General features: G+C 34.6%; 1 protein-coding gene across 1 annotated transcript; it reads left to right on the top strand.

Moving 5' to 3' along the window:
• Nucleotides 1-253: 253 nt before the first annotated feature.
• On the top strand, nt 254-2,797 carry LOC112710006 (probable receptor-like protein kinase At5g61350). Its single transcript, XM_025762062.2, has one exon. It carries the CDS (start codon nt 377-379, stop codon nt 2,681-2,683), a length of 2,307 nt encoding a protein of 768 aa, XP_025617847.2. The 5' UTR covers nt 254-376; the 3' UTR covers nt 2,684-2,797.
• The last annotated feature ends 20,451 nt before the right edge of the window (nt 2,798-23,248 follow it).

Here is a 23,248-nt window from a genome sequence, read left to right as displayed (position 1 = left end):
TGCATGAATAGTTTAATACTACTATATCTTAAGCTTTTTTGAATTTCTGACTATTAATTCATTCATAAAATTAATTACTATTCATGTATTGTAGAGTATCGTATTCAATTCTCAGTATTGGAATTTACGAAACATAACAATGTCTTCACGTCCACTTCTCCACCACCTTTCTCTTCTGCTTCTTCTTCTCTTCTTGTTCCTCTTAAGCCACACAAATTGTTACACACCCTATGTTAACTACCTCATTGATTGTGGCGCTTACAACCACACACACCTCAACGATGGCAGAACCTTCAAATCCGATCGTCAAACCACGTCCCTCCTATCCACAACAGAAGACATCCAAGCTTCAAATCACTCACCAATCGCCATAACCATGCCTTCTTCTGTTCCTCCATCATCACTTCCATTGTTTCAAACCGCTAGAATCTTCGCAGACGAATCCACATACACCTTCTACATCTCCCGAACCGGCGGTCGAATCTGGATCCGTCTTTACTTCTACGCTCTCCCTCACCCTTCCTATGATCTCGCAACCGCTTCATTCTCCGTCCACACCAACCACTTTGTTCTGCTCCATGAATTCTCTCCCAGAAACAACGACAATCTTGTTTTCAAGGAGTATCTCGTTACCGTCTTTGAGAACAGATTCTCTCTCAAGTTCAAGCCCATAAAGAACTCATTCGCATTCATCAACGCAATAGAGGTTGTCTCCGCCCCTGACACGCTCATCTCCGACTCCGCCACCGCCGTTTCGCCTCACGGAGAATTCAAAGGACTACAGCAATCTGAGTTCCAAGTACTGTACCGCGTTAACGTCGGCGGCGCAATCATAGCCCCTAACAATGACACCTTAACAAGAACATGGGAGCCTGATGATACTTATAATGCGAATCCAAATGGCTCTGTAAACGTTGCTGTTCCTTACAAAGGAATCAAATACCCTGAATTCGGTGGAGCAGATTTGATTGCTCCTAGCTTGGTTTACGCAACGGCGGTGCAGATTAAAGATCATAAAGACATGCAGTTCCAAAGCAAGGTGAATCTAAGTTGGATGATGAACGTGGAGAATAGCTACTCTTATTTGATAAGGTTGCATTTCTGCGACATTGTAAGCAAGAGTCTCAACCAATTGGTCTTCAGTGTCTACATCAATGGTATGGTTGGTGTGCCTGATTTGGACCTTTCTTCTCAAACCAGAGAACTAGCCACAGCGTTTTACCAAGACTTTGTCCTTAACGCTTCCGCCGTCGAAAACGGTTTCATCTTCGTTCAGGTGGAACCCGAGGATCTCCAGCTCGGGACAAGCAACGCGATCTTGAACGGAATCGAGATCATGAAGATGATCAACTCGGCAAATAGCTTCGACGGTTTGTTCTCCGTGGATGGAGATTACAAAGAGCAGAGTTTTCCACCCAACGCGGAGATGAGGACGTTAGCTTTTGTTGGATTGATATTGGCATTAATAGGCCTAGTGTTGCTATTAATGACATGTGTTCAAATGAGTAAATCGACTAAAAGCTGGGAAGTGCAAGCAGGCTTCACTTGGTGGATGATCCATCCATTCTATTCAAGATCGTTTTCCAGAGTTCGCTCTCCAAGAAAAGGGCCTAAAAGGTTCTTTCATCTCAGCGAATTACAACGCGCCACCAACAACTTCGAGGAAAGTAGAGTGATTGGTGTTGGAGGCTACGGTAAGGTGTATCTTGGAAGATTGAAAGAAGACAACATGAATGTGGCTATTAAGCGAGCCAATGGCGGTTCAGGACAAGGCTTAAAGGAATTCAGGACCGAGCTAGACATGCTCTCTGAGCTGCGCCACCGCCACCTTGTGTCGCTAATAGGCTACTGCGATGAGAACTCGGAAATGATCCTTGTTTATGAGTACATGGCTAATGGCTCGTTTCGCTCTCACCTCTACGGTGCCAACCTCCGTCCCCTCTCTTGGAAACAGAGGCTCGAGATTTGCATCGGCGCCGCTCGCGGATTGTACTATCTCCACACCGGCGCAGCGCAGAGTATCATTCACCGCGATGTCAAGACTACAAACATCCTCTTAGATGAAAACTACGTCGCCAAGGTTTCGGATTTCGGATTGTCGAAAACCGTCCCTAACAAAGCTTATGTTAGCACTGCAGTGAAGGGGAGTTTTGGATATCTTGATCCTGAGTACTTCAGAAAGCTGAAATTGACACAGAAATCTGACGTGTATTCTTTTGGTGTGGTGCTTCTTGAGGCTCTGTGTGGAAGGCCGGTTATATGGACTTGTCCGAATTCGACGCAACAAGTTAGCTTGGTTGATTGGGTAATGGAACGTTGCAAGAGAGGCATGGTTCATGAGGTAGTTGATCCCTCCATTCTTGAGAGTATAAACCCTAAATCCCTAAAAATGTTTGTGGGAGCTGCTAAGAGGTGTTTGGAGGATCATGGTGCTGATAGGCCTAGCATTGGTGATGTGTTATGGCATTTGGAATGTGCTTTGCAATTACAAGAAGGTGCATCACATGTTGATGCACCAGAATATAATTTGAGCGGGAAGAATTTAATTTGTTCTCAACAAGGAGGGCAAAATGGAAATTGTGATGTGGTGGATAATGATATTGATAATGCAGATAATTTGGGTGATATCAAAGATGTTAATGCTGCTTTGTTTTCTCAGATAGCTAACCTTCAAGGGAGGTAACATAGGGATTTGCAAAGGTTTCAAGAGTATAATTTATACAAGTCATTTGGAGTAATATTTTGACATCAAATAGTGATGGAATAATAGAAAATGTTGAGTAACTAACTCTTGATTTTATAGAGAGATCCTATTAATCTCAGTGATATCAAATGTAATAGGCCAATGTAAAAATTATTTATGTTTATTGTTTAGTTTAGTCTATTTTGTAAACAAATTTAGGATGATACATCCTATTAGGTAAATATTTTATAATCAAGAATTATGATTAAAAAATAACAATCGCAAATATTTAGAAACGATTTGAAATCTAATACTTGAAATAAAACATATTTTTTTTTTACAAATACTAGTTTTTTATTTATTAAAATCTCTACTTTATCAATGATGAAGAAAAAGAAGGGTTTTCGGAATCAATAACCAACAAGGAAACAATAATATATTTACTTAATAAATTTAAATCAAACACTTTAAGAAATTCAAAGTGTTTTCGGTGCAAGGTATACTCTACAGAATTCTGAATTATTAAAAATTACAAAAGATAATAACTTGATAAAATGTAACTAAAATAACAAATTTGCATAAAAAAAAAATACAAAATTAAAAAGCAAAACATGTGGAAGAAAACCTACAAAGAGAATCAGTTTAGACAAGTCATAAAAAATTACTAGAATGTGTGAGAGAATAAGTATGTTTTTAAGTGAGTATTTTTAATCTTTTGATAGTTGCTTATCACTCTGTTTATAAACATTTTTAGCCAATCTTGTCATATATCGATTTTGGAGCAAAAAATAATTGTTCCCGCCAAATGTAGATCAGGTAACTGTCTTGCACACCAACTTTACCAATTTCCTTAACCAATTTCACCTTTGTAGAGACGATCACCATCAAAATTTTTTCGATCGAACGTTTCATTTTTGAGATAACTTTTTAGGCTAAAAAATTTTCCCTAGGATCATCATCATTGTCGAGGCTTTATTTCGAGGCAAGATGATCGATCCTTTGCCACAATTAATTTTATTTTAAATAAATTCATGATACTCCAAATATAAATAAATTTATTTTCCAAATAACTGCCATTATTATCATGACTCCATTAAATGTGTACACGTCCTTTCACGTCCCATCAATCTTTTTGTACCTCTTCCATTTCTCAAATTTCATCTTCAAGACATACAAATAAAACTCAAATGTTATTTTTCTTCTCTCCATTCCAAATTTCATCCTTCCAGAACCCTCTTCTTTCTTTGAAGTAACGCCTTTGTCATTGTTGACATTACTGTCATTGTCGTCCTCCAAGCTTCGAGCTTTCAGCATCTACATAGAATACTTCAATTTGGTATGCCTTTCACTATTTATAGCAACAACTTATGCTTTTTTTTTTCATTAGCTTTCTTTAACTTCTGCAACTGACAATCATGACTGTTCATCCAAAAAAATGACTTTTTAATTTTCTTTTTTTATCCTAACAAATTTCTTCATAGACTTCACCAAAAACAATCAAAGCTTTAGATTTGCTTAAGCATCTCATGACATTCCCATCAATACTCTTTTTATACAACTCATCTCCAAATATCACAAAATTCATCGACTACAGTTTTAATTTTCGATTAGCCTATGTATTGGTTTTCTCCAATTATCATCATCCCATTTGTTTATAACCATTACCTCTCTTTCTCTAATTGGTACAAGAATTTATTGTACCTTCGCCAATTTTTTCATAGTACAGAGAGAGATTCTATACTTTGAAATAATTTAAGCTACTCATTTGCTTCTTCATTTAACATCCTTGGAATATGGGTTAAGGATACTTGTCAAAATGGTATCAATGATTTCCATATCATCGAAAAATATTTTCCCACACTTCATTTGCACATTTAAACTCTTTCGACAACTATTTTAACACTAATAAAGAATCTCTTAAAATTTCAACATCTTGTGCTCCTTTATTAATTAAGATCTTTAAACTTAGTATTAACACTTCATATTCAACCAAATTATTAGGACAGGGATACTTTAGATCAAACAAAAACTTTGAAGGAATATCATCTGAAGATATAATTAAAATGCCAATACTAGCATCATCTTTGTGTTTTTGACCCATCGAAGAATAACTTCTATGACTTAACTTTGATATAATTTTTTTCTGGTCATTTAGATTGTGTAACACCTTCACCACCAAAATGTCACGCTTGCTACGCCACTCTGCTAGCGAGGATAATACGACTACTCATCTATATATAACTATAATAAGTAGAAGCATTTACCTGAAATTCTTAATGACTTTTCTCTGAAAAAAATCGGTATGTATTTTTTATACACTTTATTTTCTTCTAAAAACAAATCACACTACATTATAATTCATAACCACACTTCATATTTACAATAATTTATATAAATAATATATAAATATATATAATTACAACTCCTATCCCTCTTTCAAAAGATATAACAATAATAAAGGCGATGGAACATCTAAGAAAACAAATAAAGCACGCCTAATACTCTTCAAACTCTTTTGAAGGCTTCGTTCATCTGATTCTTGAAAAATATGAGATATAGAGGGGTGAGAACTAAACCATACGGTCCTCAATAGAAAGAGAGAATACCACAAATGTAATAGAAATAAATACACCTAGTCAACACATATCTCAAAAAAATTTATCTTTATAAAAGCTTGCATTCTTTATTCTTTTATTTTTAAATCATATATACAATTGTATATCTTAATATTTCTTAACCATGTTGGAAAAGCAAAATAAATCTTTAAATATTTTCTTCAGAGCTTAGAGACACACCTAAGAATTTTCTACCCAATAGACTACCATCTCTCTTTTCTATTCATTCAACATATAAACCAAAGTCTAAGGACAATATCGAGTTTAATCCGCCTCAACCTCCATTACCTCCATGCACCAGCAATCACAATCATGTCAAACAATCAAATCACACAAGCAAGCACATATATAAAGCACATAACACATCACATAATCAGATAAATCACATAAGCACAACACAACAATAAATTATACACCCAAATAATTCAATCAAATGCATATGATGTATGCCTGTCCTATTAGTCGTGAACTCACGTGTCGGTTAAATTGCCAGACCCATCACATTCGGTAGCTAACCTGGATATCGTCTTTCTGTCGTGCATTTCCAAAAGAAAAATATCTCATGCATATATAAACTGGTCTCGTAGAAAAAGTGCCATGTCACCTTCTCTTGGGGGCTAGCTAATCGAAGGATTTTGTGCCCGACCTCCCTTACGATAAAAAAGAATAAAGATAGGACAAAACCACCATTCTTACTAGATGCAGGTGTCCCATTAGTAACACAAGTAGGACAAAACCCACGTCCTTGCCTATCAGTGATCACATTTCAATCATAATCATACAAACGAGACAAAACCACATCCTTACTAAAACCATCATTAACCAAACCATTATCATAATCATAATCATTAGCAATTGTATCATCAATAATGCAATCATCATCATAAATCATAAGTTACTGCATATATCTCAACTTAACCAAAGTTCTTATCATAAGTCTCATATCGCTTTCACTTTATCGTAAGCCTCGCATCAAGTCTCATTTCTCATAATCAATCTCATAACAAATATAATTCTCATCAAAACTATCAACACAACTCTACTTTCTACTCTGCATGTTTTAATATCCACCGGTTAGACTTAAGCTGTTACATACATTTTATGGGTTTGAGGTGTCTAATAATACTACCCTAAACTCGAGGTTAAAGTTGCAAACTAACTCGGATAGAACATAATTATTTATAACCTACCTCAAACTAACTCAAATACATCATATTTTCCTCATTCAATCTAATTCAATCATTGCTCAATTATTCACGTTATGGGTAACAATCCAAACTCTCGTCATCCTCAAGTTCAATTTAGAATATAGCTAAAGGTCCTTAATATTTATCTTATAACACTTGAAAACTACAACTTCGTAATCATATTCTTTAAATAACTCTCTTTTCCTCAATTCTTATATTTAATTCATTTAAAACTCATCTCACACTTTCTATTTTCAACTCTTGAGTTGATAATTAATTAGTTTTTAAAATTTTTAATTAATTAAATCTCTATTCAAGTTAACTTTAATTACTTATTTATTCTTTTCGTTGTTAATCAAGTAAGTTAATTCATAAATCAATTTCACAGTTTAACACGATCATCAAACTCATTTTTTGTTTAACCTTAAATAATCAATTTTATTACTTTAAATTCGCTAAAACGCTCCAAAACATAATTCTTTTATTGAAATTACTTCATTAGCCTCCAAGACAAAATCTTATATTTTTATTTAGGCAACACAAATTTGTTTATCATTCTTTTCAATTTCATTTTCATTCTTACAAAAATTTTGACAAAACCTCCTCTAAAATTCATATTTTTTTCACCCTTCAAGAATTCTAACTAAATCAAACATCTCTCAAACCCTTCTCAATCTTTCCAATACCAAATAATTTCTCAATTATACAAATCAAATTTCTAATATCAATATATTTATCTTTTTTATCTTAATTTATTTTTAAATTATTAAATTTTCACACATTAGGAAAACAAAAAAAAAAATTGTCCAAATTCTAATTCATCCACCAAAAGGCTTTGAGCACTATTACTAACTAATTTTATTGTTGGAGCTATTAATTCCTTTTTAATCTGTTATCAATTTCATTCAATTACGAAAAACAATCATAAATTATTAAAATTTAATTAATCAAACTTTAATAGAGATAATCAAGCCATAAAATACTGATCAACTCAAATACACGTCTTTTCTAAACTTTCAAAGCATTCCGAATTTGTAAAATAAGCATCCCCTACCTCAATTAGCCGAAACTCAGAAATTAAAAATGCAGCAACCCCAACTACAACAGTGGCATCAACATTAACTTTCCATTGTAACAACAAAGACCACAGCACCAGGAAAAATGATGGGTTCGAATCGATTGGAAAGCAACAAGAATAGTGCTGGAAAGTCCAAGTAGAGGATCAACAAAATCAGAATAGAGGAACAAAAATAGCCGCGAGACATATTCGAGGGAAGAAGAAGCAGAACCATAATAGTGCCACGGTAGTGTCACCGATGGATCTGAGCAAGTCCAAGACAGTGGCAGAAACGGTCCCGTACCAGGACGCAGGTAATGCTTCTTCAATAGCAAGTTCCATCAATGGTGATAGCAAGAGCGGTAGTAGAAGAATGACTCCCCCTGCTTTGCATTTCTCTCTCTTTTTTCCCCTATTTTATGTTTATTCCCTCCACTGCTAGGTTTGGCGACGGCAAAGCTCCCCTTCCGATGGTGGCTCTTTCGACGGCACCAGTAGCGATGACGGAAACAACCTCTTCCTTCTCTTGCATAGCTCTCTCGTTCTCTCTCTTCTTTCTCTGCGACTTCCAGCTGCGACGGCGATGTCTCCCTCCGACGGCAGTTCCTTCGATGGTGACGACATCATAGAGGAGGACGGTGATCTCCAGCGACGGCGTGTAGTGCGGCGGTGACTTCTTCTCCTCTAGCCCGCGTTTTCATCCTCTCTCTCTCTCTCTCCCCCTGCTTGACGTCAACAGCGACGGTGGTTTCCAGCCCCCGCCGACGTTGTCCCTCTTCCCTTTCTCCTTCCTTTCTTTTTCTTCCCGATCCGTTCTTCTCTCCTTTCACTCCCCTCTGTCTCTTTCTTTCTCGTCAGTGTGGGTGTGTGTGAGGTGAGAGTGTATTTGATTTGGGAATTAGAGTTAGGGTTAAGATTGGAAAAGGAAATAAGAATAGAATATGTATTTTGATAAAATTAGAGGATAGAGTAATAATTTAAAACCAAATAAAATTCATAAAAATTTTACTTTAATAATACAATTTATTTGTCAATTTATTAATTAGTTTCAAATAGTTACTCTAATTTAAAAGTAGAGATATTCTAATTAATTTTTTTAGTTCATAAAATTAAATTAAAAATACCAATTGTTCAAATTAAATGATGAATTTTTTACTAATTTTAATTATCTAAATTTTAATTTCAATTAAGAAAAATATATAATTAAATAGAATAAAATTTTTAATAAATTTAAACCATTATCATAAAAATTAATTTACATACCATCAATAAAATAATTTCTATAATAAAAAGTTCAATTTAATAAAATAAAACATAACTTATTCATAATTAAAATTTTCAAAAATAAGAAGTGTTACAGATTGTCTGATCAATCAACTAAGAAATCTGCAATGACTTATCCTTTAACAGTTTTAGTAGGTATGGATTGCAAATCATATTTAGTCAAGGCAAGCATCAATTTACCAATTCATCCATGCAAAATTGGGTAAGATAACATATACTTGACAAGGTCATTCTTAAAAATCACTTTGATAGTTTTAGCCACCAACCATATGACATTTAAGTTTAGTACACGCATAATATAGTGACAAACACAATTTCTCGGCTAGGTATTTCGAGATTCGATACTCGTAAACATTCGGGCTCAAATAGTAAATGGCTTGTTCATTATCATTGTCATCATCTTGGGTTAGCACACAACCAATAGTGTTTTCATAAGTTTTTAAAGAAAAGAAATAACTCAACACGACATCTTCTTCATCAGACATTGTGCAAAATGTGTTGATCAAGCTCCTTTGTTGTTGACTTTATTTTGAACCAGTAGGAAAAAATCGAGCTTTGAGTGCCTGAGCTTTACACTGAGCCCTTTGTTGGTTATGAAACAACCTTCACAGTTGTAATTTTTAAACTCCTTCTCAACGTCATCAAGAGGCTTTTTCATTATAAATTTTGAAGTTGACATGCATCTACTTAACATAAAAGCTATCATCAGCATCGATGATTTCATTCTTACCTTCATCAGTCTAAAGGAGAAGATTTTGATGGACAGTCAAAGGTACAACTCCCACACCGTGAATCCAGTCGCTGCCAAGCAAAGCACTATAGCTGTCCCTTGAGGACAACACCAAAAACATAGTCCTCCTAGTTGACGACCCTATCTTGACAATAAAGGTGACCAAACATTTAGCATGTGATGAAACCCAAATATAATCTGTTACTACAATGTTAGTCGGCAGAAGATCGTCGACATATTTCCAACTTTAGTCAACATTCTTTTTGGAAGAAAACTAATAGCAGCACCACTGTCGACAAGTACTTTGTTCACTAGGATGGCATTTATAGTGGCTTTAATGTATATTGGTCGAAGATGTGCTTTTTGTTATTCAATTGGTTATAAAGTATCCCACAATATCACCATCATTGATGAAAACAAAAGCGTTTTCATTTTCAGATTAAGCTTCATGTCCCCAATGAGGCTATCTCCATCATAATGCACATACTCTGAAGGCAAACTGAAAATAGCGCCAACCATTTCGTCCTTTCCCTCCTCAAATTAATCTTTGTCGACATCAGGATCATTACCCTCTTTTACAATATTTTTGGCAAATGGAATTTCGATGGCCTTACCCTTTTCTTCAACCACCATAGGCTCTTTGTCTTTGCCAGATGGTTGTCCAGTTGATACATCTTTTGGAAAGACCACCCTATCCAAAACAGATGGTTTTGCCCCCTGGTCCCCAAATGTTGAAGGGATCGCGGTCTGTACTCGATGAAAACGATGATCACCTCGGTTACTCCCATTCCTTCCTCGACGATAACTCTGACGACCTCAACCTCGACGACCTCTTTCATCTTGTTGTTGTTGATACTCCTTTAATTCCCTGTCTTTGAACTCATGACAGTTCTCTATCCATCCAACCCCAATGGCTTGAGATCAACGGAATGCAGGAGAATAATTATCTTGAGGGTTTTTGATGATTGGCCCTTAGTTCATCGATTTGGATATCTTTGTCGAGCTTGCTCTTCCTTGTGAGCTAACTCCTTTTTTTTATCCTTTCTCTTTCAAAAATTACTGTAGCCTCACCATCAAACAAAACATTACATCTTGGACAGAGTGATATATCTTTTAGTTTCTGGTGCATTAGAAAATTCGATAGGCCCTCTCTGACACCCGGGTACACTTGTTGGATATTGGCCTCAAAATCTCCTAAGGATGTGTCAAATTTGAAGGAAGTGAAACCAGCCATGTTAATCCCCAAGAATCGGAGTTCAGAAAAGCTTGCATTCACATTGAAGGTGTAACACCCTTACAACCAGTATGTCATACTTCCGGCTGCACCACTTGATAGCGAGGACATTACTACCACTTTTATATGTAAATAATAATAAGTAGGAGCCTTTAACTAAAAGCTATATCGACTTTTCTTTGAAAACCCAGAAATACTTTTCTTTCTTTTTACAAATATACATACATACAAATTATCATAATACCATTACTTCCACAGTCAGAATAATTACCACGCAAAAAGAAACCAAGAACAAAGCAGCCGTACCTCCAGTGGCTGACTCCAGCGGTGTTAGCGTTGCTCCCAGCAACCAGAGGCGCGACAACAACCACAACAATGGATTGAAGGGCATCGGCCACGGTAGCAGAAACAAATGAGCCCCATCGCGTCTCTCTCTCGTGTGAGCCGACAAGGACGACGGTGACGACTTCCATCAACGGCAGCAACGACAACTAGCACGACGGGTTCCTCCTTCTCCACAATACTCTCTCCTCGGGCATCTCCTTTCTCCACAATGGTGATCATGGAACGGCGATGAAATCTCCTCTGACGGCGAGCTCACAGCAGGAGCAACGCCTCTCTCTCTCTCTCTCCTTGGCCCTTGCTCGATGACGCTCTCTCTCTCTCTCTCTCTCTCTCTCTCTCTCTCTCTCTCTCTCTCTCTCTCTCTCTCTCTCGGCCGTTGCTCAACGGCGCTCTCTCTCTCTCTCCTCAGCCCTTGATCCCTCGCGCGGTCCCTCTCTCCCCTCCATCTTCGACAGCAATGACAACGGCGGCTCCCAGCACCACCGGCATCGTCCTCCTCCTCTCCTCCCTTTTCTTTTTTTCGTGCGTGGTTGTGTTTTTGGAGAAGGGGTGGCAGTTGTGACAAGGAAAAGGGTGAATGAGTGTGTTTGTGTATAGTTAGGGTTAGGATTTTGATTTGGTAAAAAAGAGTGAGGGTAGGTTGGTAATTTTTAATAAAAATAGGGGTAATGTAGTAATTGAAAACCAATTTTAATACAGCAAAATTATCTTTAAAGAAAATACTATTTATTCTTCAATTTATAAATTATTTTCTAATAAATACTCTAATTTTAAATTTATAAGTAATAAAATATTTTTTTTAAATCATAAATAAATATCATAATATAATTCCTAAAAATCCGAGGTCTTATATTCTATTCCACTTATAAAAATTTTTGTCCTAAAAAATTAATACAAAATGAAAGAGATTTACATTAACTCCACTTTTGAACACATTAGGAAAAAGGCAAAAAGTCTCAGCATGCAAATATATATATATATATATATATATATATATATATATATATATATATAGTTTTAAATACCAGGATATTCTTATGGCATAAATATGAGGGGAAAAGAAATGTGATTTCTAAACAGAAGTTATAAGGTTGGCTTGATGTAAAAAATTGTATGGTGTAAACAGGCAATGGTAGCATAGTGTGACTAAAGGTTACAAAATAAGTTGGTGTTAAAACAATGTAATTAACGTTCACACACTGATCTTGTACTAACTTCAGAGCTTCAACTTTTCGAAATTCAACATAACTTGTTTTCACAACCTCTTGTGGCATCGCACGCTTACAAGCTTCATCTTCCGCACCCACCAAACGTGTCCTAAAGACTAACATATTGCTTGCTATATCTAAAGGTCGTACGTGACACTGAAACAAATCTCGATCTACTTAAAAAGATACAAAACTTAGGAAAGGAAAAACAAAAATCATAGATGGGGTTTACCGAAATTCAAGAGAATGTTAAGAACACAATCAAGTAGAGAACAAATCAAATCAAAGCTTTTTCAATAAAGATTCGAAACAAGAACTTCAAGAAGGTACCAAGGATACAGTCAGATAGAGATATACATAAGATGATATACATAAGATGCAAGACATGAAGTAAAAGAACTAGCATCACAAGAAAAGCAGATATCTCAAGGAATTTAAGCAGACATATGCAGTTAAGATCAACGAGAATACATACGAACAAAGAATAGGGTTGAAAAAGAATCAATTTACTTTCCAAGAAAGAAATCTCAAACAAGAACTTCAAGGTAAACCATGAAAGAACAAGATACGTAACCAAGTAACCTCGTGATGCAACTTCTAACGTTTCCCAAACCCTGTGATAAGCGTTACCTGTTATATCTATATCGTTTATGATAACCCGTTAGTATTCTCATATACATAAATTATTTGCATTAAGTTGGCCAAATTTAGTACCATTAAGTATGCAATAATAAACTAACAACATTAATTAGTAGATAGTTATGTGCATAAAGCTCTAACTCTTGTCATTCGAACAAGACCTACTACATGACAGATGCTCAGAGTATGCAATCAAAGCATAGTCAGTCCATTCCTCAAGCTCTACAGAAAAGACTACTCTAATACCATAATGTAACACCCTTACTGCCGGAATATCACGCTTTCGATTGCACCACTCTGATAGCGAGGACATTACGACCACTTTTATATGTAAATAATAATAAGTAGGAGCCTTTAACTAAAAACCGTATCGACTTTTCTTTGAAAAACTAAAAATACTTTTCTTTCTTTTTATACACATGCATACATATATACAAATTATCATAATACTATTACATCCATAGTCAGAATAATTATACAATATATATATATATATATATATATATATATATATATATATATATATATATATATATATATATATATATATATAGACACACACACAAAGCAATATCATAAAAATCACAAACTCATATCCCTCTTTATAAAAATATAATAATAACGGCGAAAAAAATAACTAAGTTAATACAACAATATCATAACCAAAACGCAGTAATCTCTTTATAAGCTTCTTCATCCGTTTTTCTGAAAAGATAAGGCTGTAGTATTGGAAATATATAGTATGACCACAATCCAACCAATCATGTGTCAAATAATTTGTTATTGTTATTATATTAAATAGTTAATATAATAAAGTCATTGATTAAATGTAGAGATTTATCATTATGATAGTGATTATAATAACGAGAGATAAATTTTTTATAATTTAATCTAAATTATTCTTGGTAATAGGATTATTAAAAGAATATTAATAATCCGAAAAGATCACAATATATATATATATATATATATATATATATATATATATATATATATATATATATATAAGGTCATTTGACCTACGACTGTCATAGTAATTAACAATGTATTTATTATACTTTGATTTTGGAAACCTAATACTCTAGGGTGCCAGTTGAATGGATATTGGGTATGATTTAAATACTTGTAGAATTAATGATTAGTCAGAAAGTAATTCGTCAACTCTCGATAAAGAGTTTGAACTCTATGATTATAATGACTGAGATAAATAAAACATTGGCCTAGGGGGTTGAATGAATAAAGAAATGAGTTTCTTAGGTCATTCACAATTCATTATAATAATGGTAGCAAGTTAGAATTTGACAATTAAACCATACTCTAAGGGTTAACCAAGATTTGGAAATATAGAAGGAATTATACTTTGTTATTCTTGGGTTCTTAATAAAAATATATTACTTCATACTATCGGATCGTTAAGGAATGTTGCTAGACACCAATCTTGATTAATAAATTTAGTACGAATAATTTGCTACCCACTTAGTGTTGAACCTATGAGGTCACATACTAACGAGTGTTCTAATTTTTACTAAAGAATATTTAATTATTATTTTGATTTGACAAAAAATATATTAATTCAAATGGAATATTATTATATTATTTGCTAACACCAAGATTATAATAATAATAATATGATAATTAAGAATATTAAATGATAATTGAGAATAATTAGTTATTCTATTTCTAAATTTGAATTCTAAGTTTGGATGAGAACCAAACTGATTCTGTTTCAAATTGAGTTATGATATGATTCATAAATTTGAAAGATTCAAATTTAAAATAAAAAGATATAATTTAAATTTAAATTGAGATTCAAATTTAAAATCAGTAACAAATCTCATACTATATATATGTATGTCAAGAGAGTAGAGGAATGATATGAATAACACACAAGTATTTTATTCCTTTACCTCTACACACATAAACTTATGTGAGCCTAATTCTTGGAGAAGAATTTTATGGTGTGCAAAGAGTTGCAAGAGGTTTCTCAATTTAGATCAGATGTCCATTGTTAAAGAGGTGATAGCAAAGGTTGGTCTTGGTATGGATACGCATAGCGTCTTCATACCATCAAAGGAGAAAGTGATTTTTACTAGCGTATCCAAGTATTTAAATTTGATCTATATATTATTTTTAGAATAAAATTTAAGCACAAAATAGATTTTTAGGATTATTTTCTTTTCTTCCGTTGCATATTATGAACACAAAGTAATCCTTCATGTAGAGGTGAGTACCTAACCACATAGTCTCACCAGAGGAGTTTCAGAATTGTCATAAGAAGATATATAAAAGAAAGTTGTTTTCAACCTTAGTGATCGTCGCTTGTCTTATGAATCTTTTCGAAAATTAACAATTACTTATCAAAAATCGAAATTTATATTTCAATTATAAAAATTCCGATCAAACACAATATTCCATAATATTTTACTACTTACCAAAGGACCGTACTAACCAAACTTACCACTGATTCATCCAATCACGGTCTCCGACCCAAAGCATAATCAAATCAATACTCAAACCACCATAATCCGAACTAATCAGTCACAATCACAAGTAATGAAATTCAAACACAATCAAGAGCAATTACAGCAAGTATAGCAATTAGCAGTTAATCAGAAATATTCACATAGGCAAAGCAAATACAATATGCTACCCAAACAATGTCACATAGATGCATATGATGCATGCCTGTTCTACTTGTCGTGAGCTTACATGTCGGTTAAACTACCAGAATTCGACACATTTGGTAGCTAAACTGAATATGAAACACCACAACACGGAGCAAGTGGGACTAAACCGCAACCCTTGCATCTTATCCGCTCAACCCGGAGCAAGTGAAACAAATCTCAACCCTTGCATCATACCCAAGCGGGTGTTTACAATATCAATCCAGAGCAAGTAGGACAAATCACAGCCCTTGCATCTTAACCAGGTATTTCAAATCTCAACTTGGAGCAAGTGGGACAAACATCAACCCCTTGCTTCTTACCCAAGTTTTACAATCTCAACCCGGAGCAAGTGGGACAAACTACAACCCTTACATCTTACCCAAGTGTTTCAAGTCTCAACCTAGAGCAAGTGGGACAAACCTTAACCCTTACATCTTACCCAGGTGATTAATCAATAATCATTAATCGATTTTCAATTAGAATAATTATAATCACAATCACACATAATCATACTTGCACTTTCTATTCCCAAATCTTTGAACTAATAATTAATTAAATTTTAAATTTTTTACTAAATAAATAAATCTCTTTTCATTTTTATTCAGAACTAAATAAGTAAATCATAAACCAATTTCTTAAATCAACTAAAATCATAAAACTCATTTTTTTTGTTTAAGCTTGAATAATCTAGTTCATTACTTTAAATTCATTAACATCCTCAAACCTCACTCTTTAATTTGAATATATTTATTAAAACTCATTTTCGTTCAATCAAGTACCCAAAACGTAATTCTCTTTATAATTAACCAAACCAAAATAAGTTAAATCTCTAATTCACTTATATTTCTTCAATTTTCTCTAAACCTCCTCAAAAACATAGTCTTTAAATCAAAATTAATCAAACAAAACTCATTTTCGTTCAATCAAGTATCCAAAATTGGTTTCAACTTTATTCTTTAGTTCAACACTTTCTCCCAAAAGAGACTAACAAATCATTTCATTTTACCAAATCAAATTTTAATTTTCTAAATTCACTTAAATACTTATAAAATTTCATCAGCATCTCCTCTAAAACTTGGGCTTTGTTACCCTTCAAAGGTTCCAACCAAACTAACATTCCTCAACCTTTTTCTCAACATACCAAAACAAGCTCAAAATCTCGATAATTATACCATCATAATTCAGTAAGGGCGGCGGCCATGGTAGCAGAAACAGAGGAGCTCCATTGCATCTCTCTCTCTCTCGCGAGCCGACAAGGACGATGGTGACACGGGCTCTGGCGACGGCGATGGCTTCCATCAACGGCAGCAACGACGACTAGCACGACGGGTTCCGCCTCCTCTGCGACACTCTCTCCTCGCGTATCTCCCTTCTTCGCGACGGCGATGGTGGAACGGCGACGACAGCCCCTCCGACGGCAAACTCGTAGCAGGTGCAATGCCTCTCTTTCTCTCTCCTCAGCCCTTTCTCGATGGCTCTCTCACTCTCTCACTCTCTCTGTCTCTCTCTCCCTCTCGGCCCTTGCTTTCTCATGCAGTCCCTTTCTTCCTTCCACCTTTAATAGCGACAGCGACGGTGGCTCCCAACCTCGCCGGTGCCATCCTCTTCCTCTCCTCCCTTATCTCTTGTCCATGCGTGGATGTGTTTTTGGAAAAGGGGGTGGCAGCTGTGATAAGGAAAAGGATAAAGGATTATGTTTTGGTATAATTAGGGTTAGGGTTTTGATTTCTGAAAAAAGGGTGAGGGTAGGTTGATAATTTCTAATAAAAATAGGGATAATGTAGTAATTGAAAATCAATTTTAATCCAACAAAATTATCTTTAAAAAAAATACTATTTATTCATCAATTTACATGTTATTTTTAAATAAATACTCTAATTTAAAAATTAGAGATAATCAAATAAATTTTCTTTAAAAATATAAATAAATATCATAATCTAATTTCTAAAAATCTGAGGTCTTACAGAAGGGATCAGTATCAACCTTCATCTCTTCTTTGCCTTCATCAAATTTTAACCTTCCTTCCATAATAGCTTCCCCAATGAGATCCCTAAAATGAACACAATTGTTAGTCGAATGGCTAGTTTCTTGATAAAATTTATAATAAGATTTTTCTTTAAGCTTATTAACAGAAGGTAAAGTTTTTCCTTCAGGTAAAATCAATTACTTATCTTGTAGCAGCAAATCAAATATTTGTTGTAGTTTTGTAATATCAAAACAATATTTTTTACCATTCTTATATTTCGAATCACTAGCTTTATCAACATTAGCAATTTTCTTTAGTGAAGGACAAATGTATGGTGGGCCTTTTTTCAATTTAGTTATATCTGTTGAGTTTGAAAAACTTAAATTAAAAATGATGAGTAAATATTATTAAATATGTTTAAGTGTTTAAATAATTTTCAATAGCTTGTTTGATGTTTTTGTTAGTGTGCAGAAAAGAAAAATTAATTTTCTAATGGGCCAGCAAATAGAAGCCCGTTTTTGGTTTCCAAACAAGTATAAGCTCATCACATGGTTAATTCAAGTGGCTGAATATTGAAAAAGAAAGAAACCCAAAGTGGCCCATATCACAAGCCCATGAATTAAAATTGGCTAAGAAAAAGAAAAGAAGGAAATGGCCCAAGTAATCAAGCAAGCTTCGGTTACCTACTCCTATGGACTAATGGACTTCAAATTTCAACTCAATTAAGTTCATGCCTTGGTAACTAAAAAGATAAAAATTCAACTGAGTTTAATTTCATTAAAAGCATGCTTCAGTTACTACACCCTTGGTAATTGAAACTTCAAATTCAATTCAATTTAATTTGCATTGATGGCTTCCAATGAAAGTTTCTCTCTTCTCTCTCCTCTCTCAATTGCTTCGGTCAAATCACATCATCTTCCAAGAAAGAAAGAAAGAAAATAGAATGCATGGATAGTGGGTTATGACCAAGGGCCACAAGCTTCATATGAAACTATTCTCTCTTCTCTCTCATCTCTCTTGTCTTTTGGTCACATCCATCAGAGAAGAAGATTGAAGAAGCTATCAGAGAAGCCTACAAAAGAAAAAGGCTATGAAGAAGAAAAGAAGATCTTTACTTTAGAAGGAAAGATTTTGAAATATAGCTTCAAGATTTTGATGCCAAGAAAAGAAACAATCTGCCTCGGTGAAGAAGCAAATCTGAGGTGAAAAAGTTTAGTTCCATTTTTGTTCATTAAACAAAGAAGATAGCCGTTGAGCTACACGTAGGAAGAAGCAAAACTGGAAGGCAAGAAGCTGTCCTGGGTCAGAAGATCATCAAGGGTCCGAATCCTTTCTTAGAGCCAAAGACAAAATCAAGGGGTTCAGATTGAAGGAGCTTGATGAAAAGGGTTGAGAGAGTTACATGCATGTTGGTTTTTGTTTTTCCCTTTCTCTTCTCTTTGACCAAAACGCTGCTATTTTTGGTTGGAGAAGAAGTTGTTTGGTTGAACCGGTTTCAACCTTGGAAGCTTCTCCTTCTATATTAAGGGTGAATGGCCAAGGGTTGAGATCAAAGAAAAAAAGTGAAAGCACAGAGTTCTCATAGCTACTCAAGCTTCTTGAGTGCTTCTCCTTCAAGATGTTCATTTTGTTTTCTTTTTCTTAGTATTGTCTATCTAAGTCTCATGGTAAAAGGTAAACATAGTGAGGGTTGTAAGAAAAAGCTAGTGAGAGAAAAAAGACAGTGATCAATATTAGAGAAAAAGCCATAGATGTCTCAGAGTTTCTTTGTACATTTGTATATTGTGTTTCATGATCTTGTGGGGATTCCCTCGCAAGTTGGGTTAGCACTTTGTAGTTGAAAGCTAGGTTTTGAGTCCTAGTCAAATTCAAATTGGGTGTAGAATCTGGATTTGTCCCATATAGAAATGGGTAGTTCTTAGGGAGAAATTGGTGTTTGTAATGTTGTGATAACATAGTGAAATTCCATCATTGTTGTGATGGAGATTGGATATAGGCCACATTGCACCTAGTGGCTGAATCAGGATATATCTGGTGTTAATTCTTCTTCCCTACTCCTTTCTCTATTTCTGGTTACTAGAAGACAAAAACAAGAATATCTCTCAACTCGGTACGAGACAAAACAAAAGTGTCTCTCAACTTGACACGAGACAAAAAGTAGAAATATCTCCTGAAGTTCCTTGAAAAATTATAAATTAATATTCAGCAAAAAGAGGCTAAGATTCAACACCCCTCTCTTAGCCACTGATTACCATCAATATCAACTTCAGTAAATCCATGTTCAGAATTTTCACTCATAACCTCTATCTCGACTGATGCGTGAGCATCTTTCCTCTCTTTTTCTAGTGAATTTGCATTTGAATTCGTTAAGTTTAATCAAGATTTAAATACTTTTTAGCCACTATGAATGCTACTTTGAGTTGTGTGCAATTTAGTTTATTTCAGGTAGCATTCGGATGGATTTGACAGGTTTTTGTAGCAGAAAAGAGAGAAAGTGAATGGTGTTGTCCACTCTGATCTTCTTGAACTCTAACACAAATAACTTGAGCTACATAGGTCCAAATGATGTGGTTTCAACAGCATTAGAAAGCTAACTTTCAGAGTTTTCCAACGATATATAACAATGTACACTTTTTCTCCATATTAAATGGCCTTGGTGGCGCCAAACTTAGGATTCTCCAAGTTTGGCGCCATGATCACTACAAGCCTCAAATCACACTGCCTTGGTAGCGCCAAACTTCCCAAGTTTGGCGCCATGATCACTAAAAAGCTCCCCTTTTGTGTTGCCTTGGTGGCGCCAAACTTGGAAAAATCCAAGTTTAGCGCCAGGTTGAAGAATTGCATGATGTGAGACACGGGTGGAGTGGCGCCAAACTTGGCCCAGCCCAAGTTTGGCACCAGGTTTAGCAACTTGAAGTGGTCCCCACGCCTCAACGAGCCAGCACGATATTTCTTAATTAATTTTTATTAAACTTTGTTTTATTTTAAAATAGGAAAAGATATTATTTAGTTTTAAAAAATATATTTTACATTAATTATGATTAGATATAAAAGGGAAAAGAATCAGCCCTTCAGGCTCTTCTCTTCTCTCCTACCTCATTCCGCAATTTTTACAGTTTTTGAAGAATCCTAGTTTTCTTTCTGAACCATGAGCAGCTAAATCTCCACTGTTAAGGTTAGGAGCTCTGTCTATTGTATGGATTGATACTATTATTTTTCTCTTTTAATTCATGTACTGATTTCTATTTCAAGAATTATTTTCGTTCTTTATTTTATGAATTTGGGTGGAACAGAAGTATGACCCTTGTTCTAATTGAGTTCTTGTATAACTTGGAAAAGCTCTTTACTTGAACAACAACTTGAAAATAATTTTTCCTAAATTTCTAATTATCTGAACTTAACGGGATACGTGACATATAATCCTCTTATATTTGGGTAATTAGGATTTTTGTAGCATATAAACTAGACTTCACCCTCTAATTGGAATTAAGTGACCAAGGAATTGGCGGTTGATGAAGGTTAGAGGAGACTAAAAAGGTCTAAGGAATTAGGGTTTAAATTAGTCACATATAGTTTGCCTTGAAGTGAATCTTGCATGATTAAAATAGTTAGTAAGAAAAGTCAATTCGAAAGATAGATATCTCTGAAGTCTTAACTGTTTTCTCCATATAGTTCACAAATTGTTTATTGCTTGCTTTCTGATATTCTGAATTTACTATTAATGCTTTTGAACCTTCAACCACCATTTTCTGTTTGTCTAACTAAGTAAATCACTTAAACATTGTTGCTTAGTCCATCAATCCTCGTGGGATCGACCCTCATTCACTTGAGTTACTACTTGGTACGACCCAGGCACTTGCCAGTTAGTTTGTGGTTATAAATTTCGCACCATCAACATACAAAATCTTTTCTTTTCGAGCAAAAGCTTTATAAAAGGTTTATAACTTTTGTACTTTTTTCTCTTTTTTTTCAACCTTTTTTTAAACAACTCGATTTGCCTAACTCTTTCAGCAAACTGGGCTAAATTAGGTATATGCAAATTCACTATCTTTCGACGGATATTAAACCCTAATCTCATACTATCCATTTTAACAATATCGCTATCTGGAATCGACACATAGCATCGATTGTGAGCATTTTTTAACCGAATCATATACTCATCTATCGATTCATCATCTTTTTGTTTTAAAGCAAAAAAAAATCTATCAAAGTAACATTTAACTTTTCTTTATAAAAATAGGTAGGAAAAGCATTTTTTAACTCTACCCATGTCAAAATCGAATTGGACCTCAAGTTTGAAAATCAAGTAAAAGGATTTTTCGTTGGAGAGGAAGGGAAAATTTTCATTTTCAAATATTCATTATTTGCTAAATTTCCTAGTTCGACCATGTATTGAGCAATATACTCGACAGTTGATTCATCAGCTTCCCCAGTAAACTTTGTCACAATTTTAGGGTTTTTAACACCGCTAGGCACTTCTGCCATTTGGACCGCATCAGTAAAACTGAGATGAAATAAGGTTGATTGATAAATCTCACATTTATCCATACTCTATTGAGTGCATTTTCAACGATCCTAATTATTTGTTATTGATCACTATATTGATGACTCCTAATTCTATTCAACACATCATCAGTATTTTGACCACGTCGAACTACATGAGGATGACCCTCTTCCTCAACAGGGTTATTAAATGGGATTTCTGCATTATTAACCACAGTGTCATAAGCTTCTCTAAATTTTGAGGATTGCCATTCCCTTCGACATAATCAACAATCTTGGCAATTCGCTCTACTTGTCTGGCCAACTGATCATATTTAGTATTAATGTCAGCCATAATAAAGTTTAAAATTGTAGTCATTTATTGAGTTAACAAATTAACTAAATCATGATGACTTTCATCCATATGCTGTCAAAAAGCAGCCATCGGCCCTGTATTATTCGACGAAGAACCAACCAGATTATTTTATATCAGGATATAGAAGAGGTGGTTGGTTGTTCATCGTAAATGGTGCATTCCCAAACTACATTGGGGAGCATAAATACCGGCCACTAATGGCATTGTAGCCATAGGTGCCATATAACCAATACGAAGATCAAATGGAGGACAACCTACAGTTATTTGTGGTTGAGTCTGTGTTTGTAAAATCCTGGAGTGGGGATTGCGCTCATTACCCCTAGAACTTGCACCATCATTTGCAACATTTTTCCCATAACTATTTTTAGGATTCTGGGTACAACCTTATGCATGTGATGATGAACTTATAGAAGTTTGTGCAGCGGGCATAGGTAAATTAGACTCTACATTATTACTCGAAACTTCTTATGACATATTAATCATTTTACAACTTTGCAATCGCTTGCACCATTAATAAATAAAAAACATGCATGAACGTTGTGATAAACACGTAAATTTGACACAACAATAAAATTGTCCCATTGGATGTGCTAATTTGTTATCAGATATTTTACAGTCGAGAATTGTGACAAAAGATAACCATTGTAAATATCCAAAAATGGTTCAAAGTCTAAATATCTGTGAGCGAAACCTACTCCTCTTTCAACTACCAGTTTTACGTGCATCAAAATCTCTACTTGGTTCAAAATCTAATATTTGGGAGCAAAACCTACTCC

This window comes from Arachis hypogaea, chromosome 1, assembly GCF_003086295.3.
Source record: "Arachis hypogaea cultivar Tifrunner chromosome 1, arahy.Tifrunner.gnm2.J5K5, whole genome shotgun sequence".
NCBI classification, from domain to species: Eukaryota; Viridiplantae; Streptophyta; class Magnoliopsida; order Fabales; family Fabaceae; genus Arachis; species Arachis hypogaea.
Note: the sequence above shows the minus strand (reverse complement) of the source record. Positions and strands in the feature narration are given on the sequence as shown.

Coding starts and splice junctions, on each gene's coding strand:
- LOC112710006 (XM_025762062.2), top strand. CDS start 377: ATGCCTTCTTCTGTTCCTCCATCATCACTTCCATTGTTTCAAACCGCT.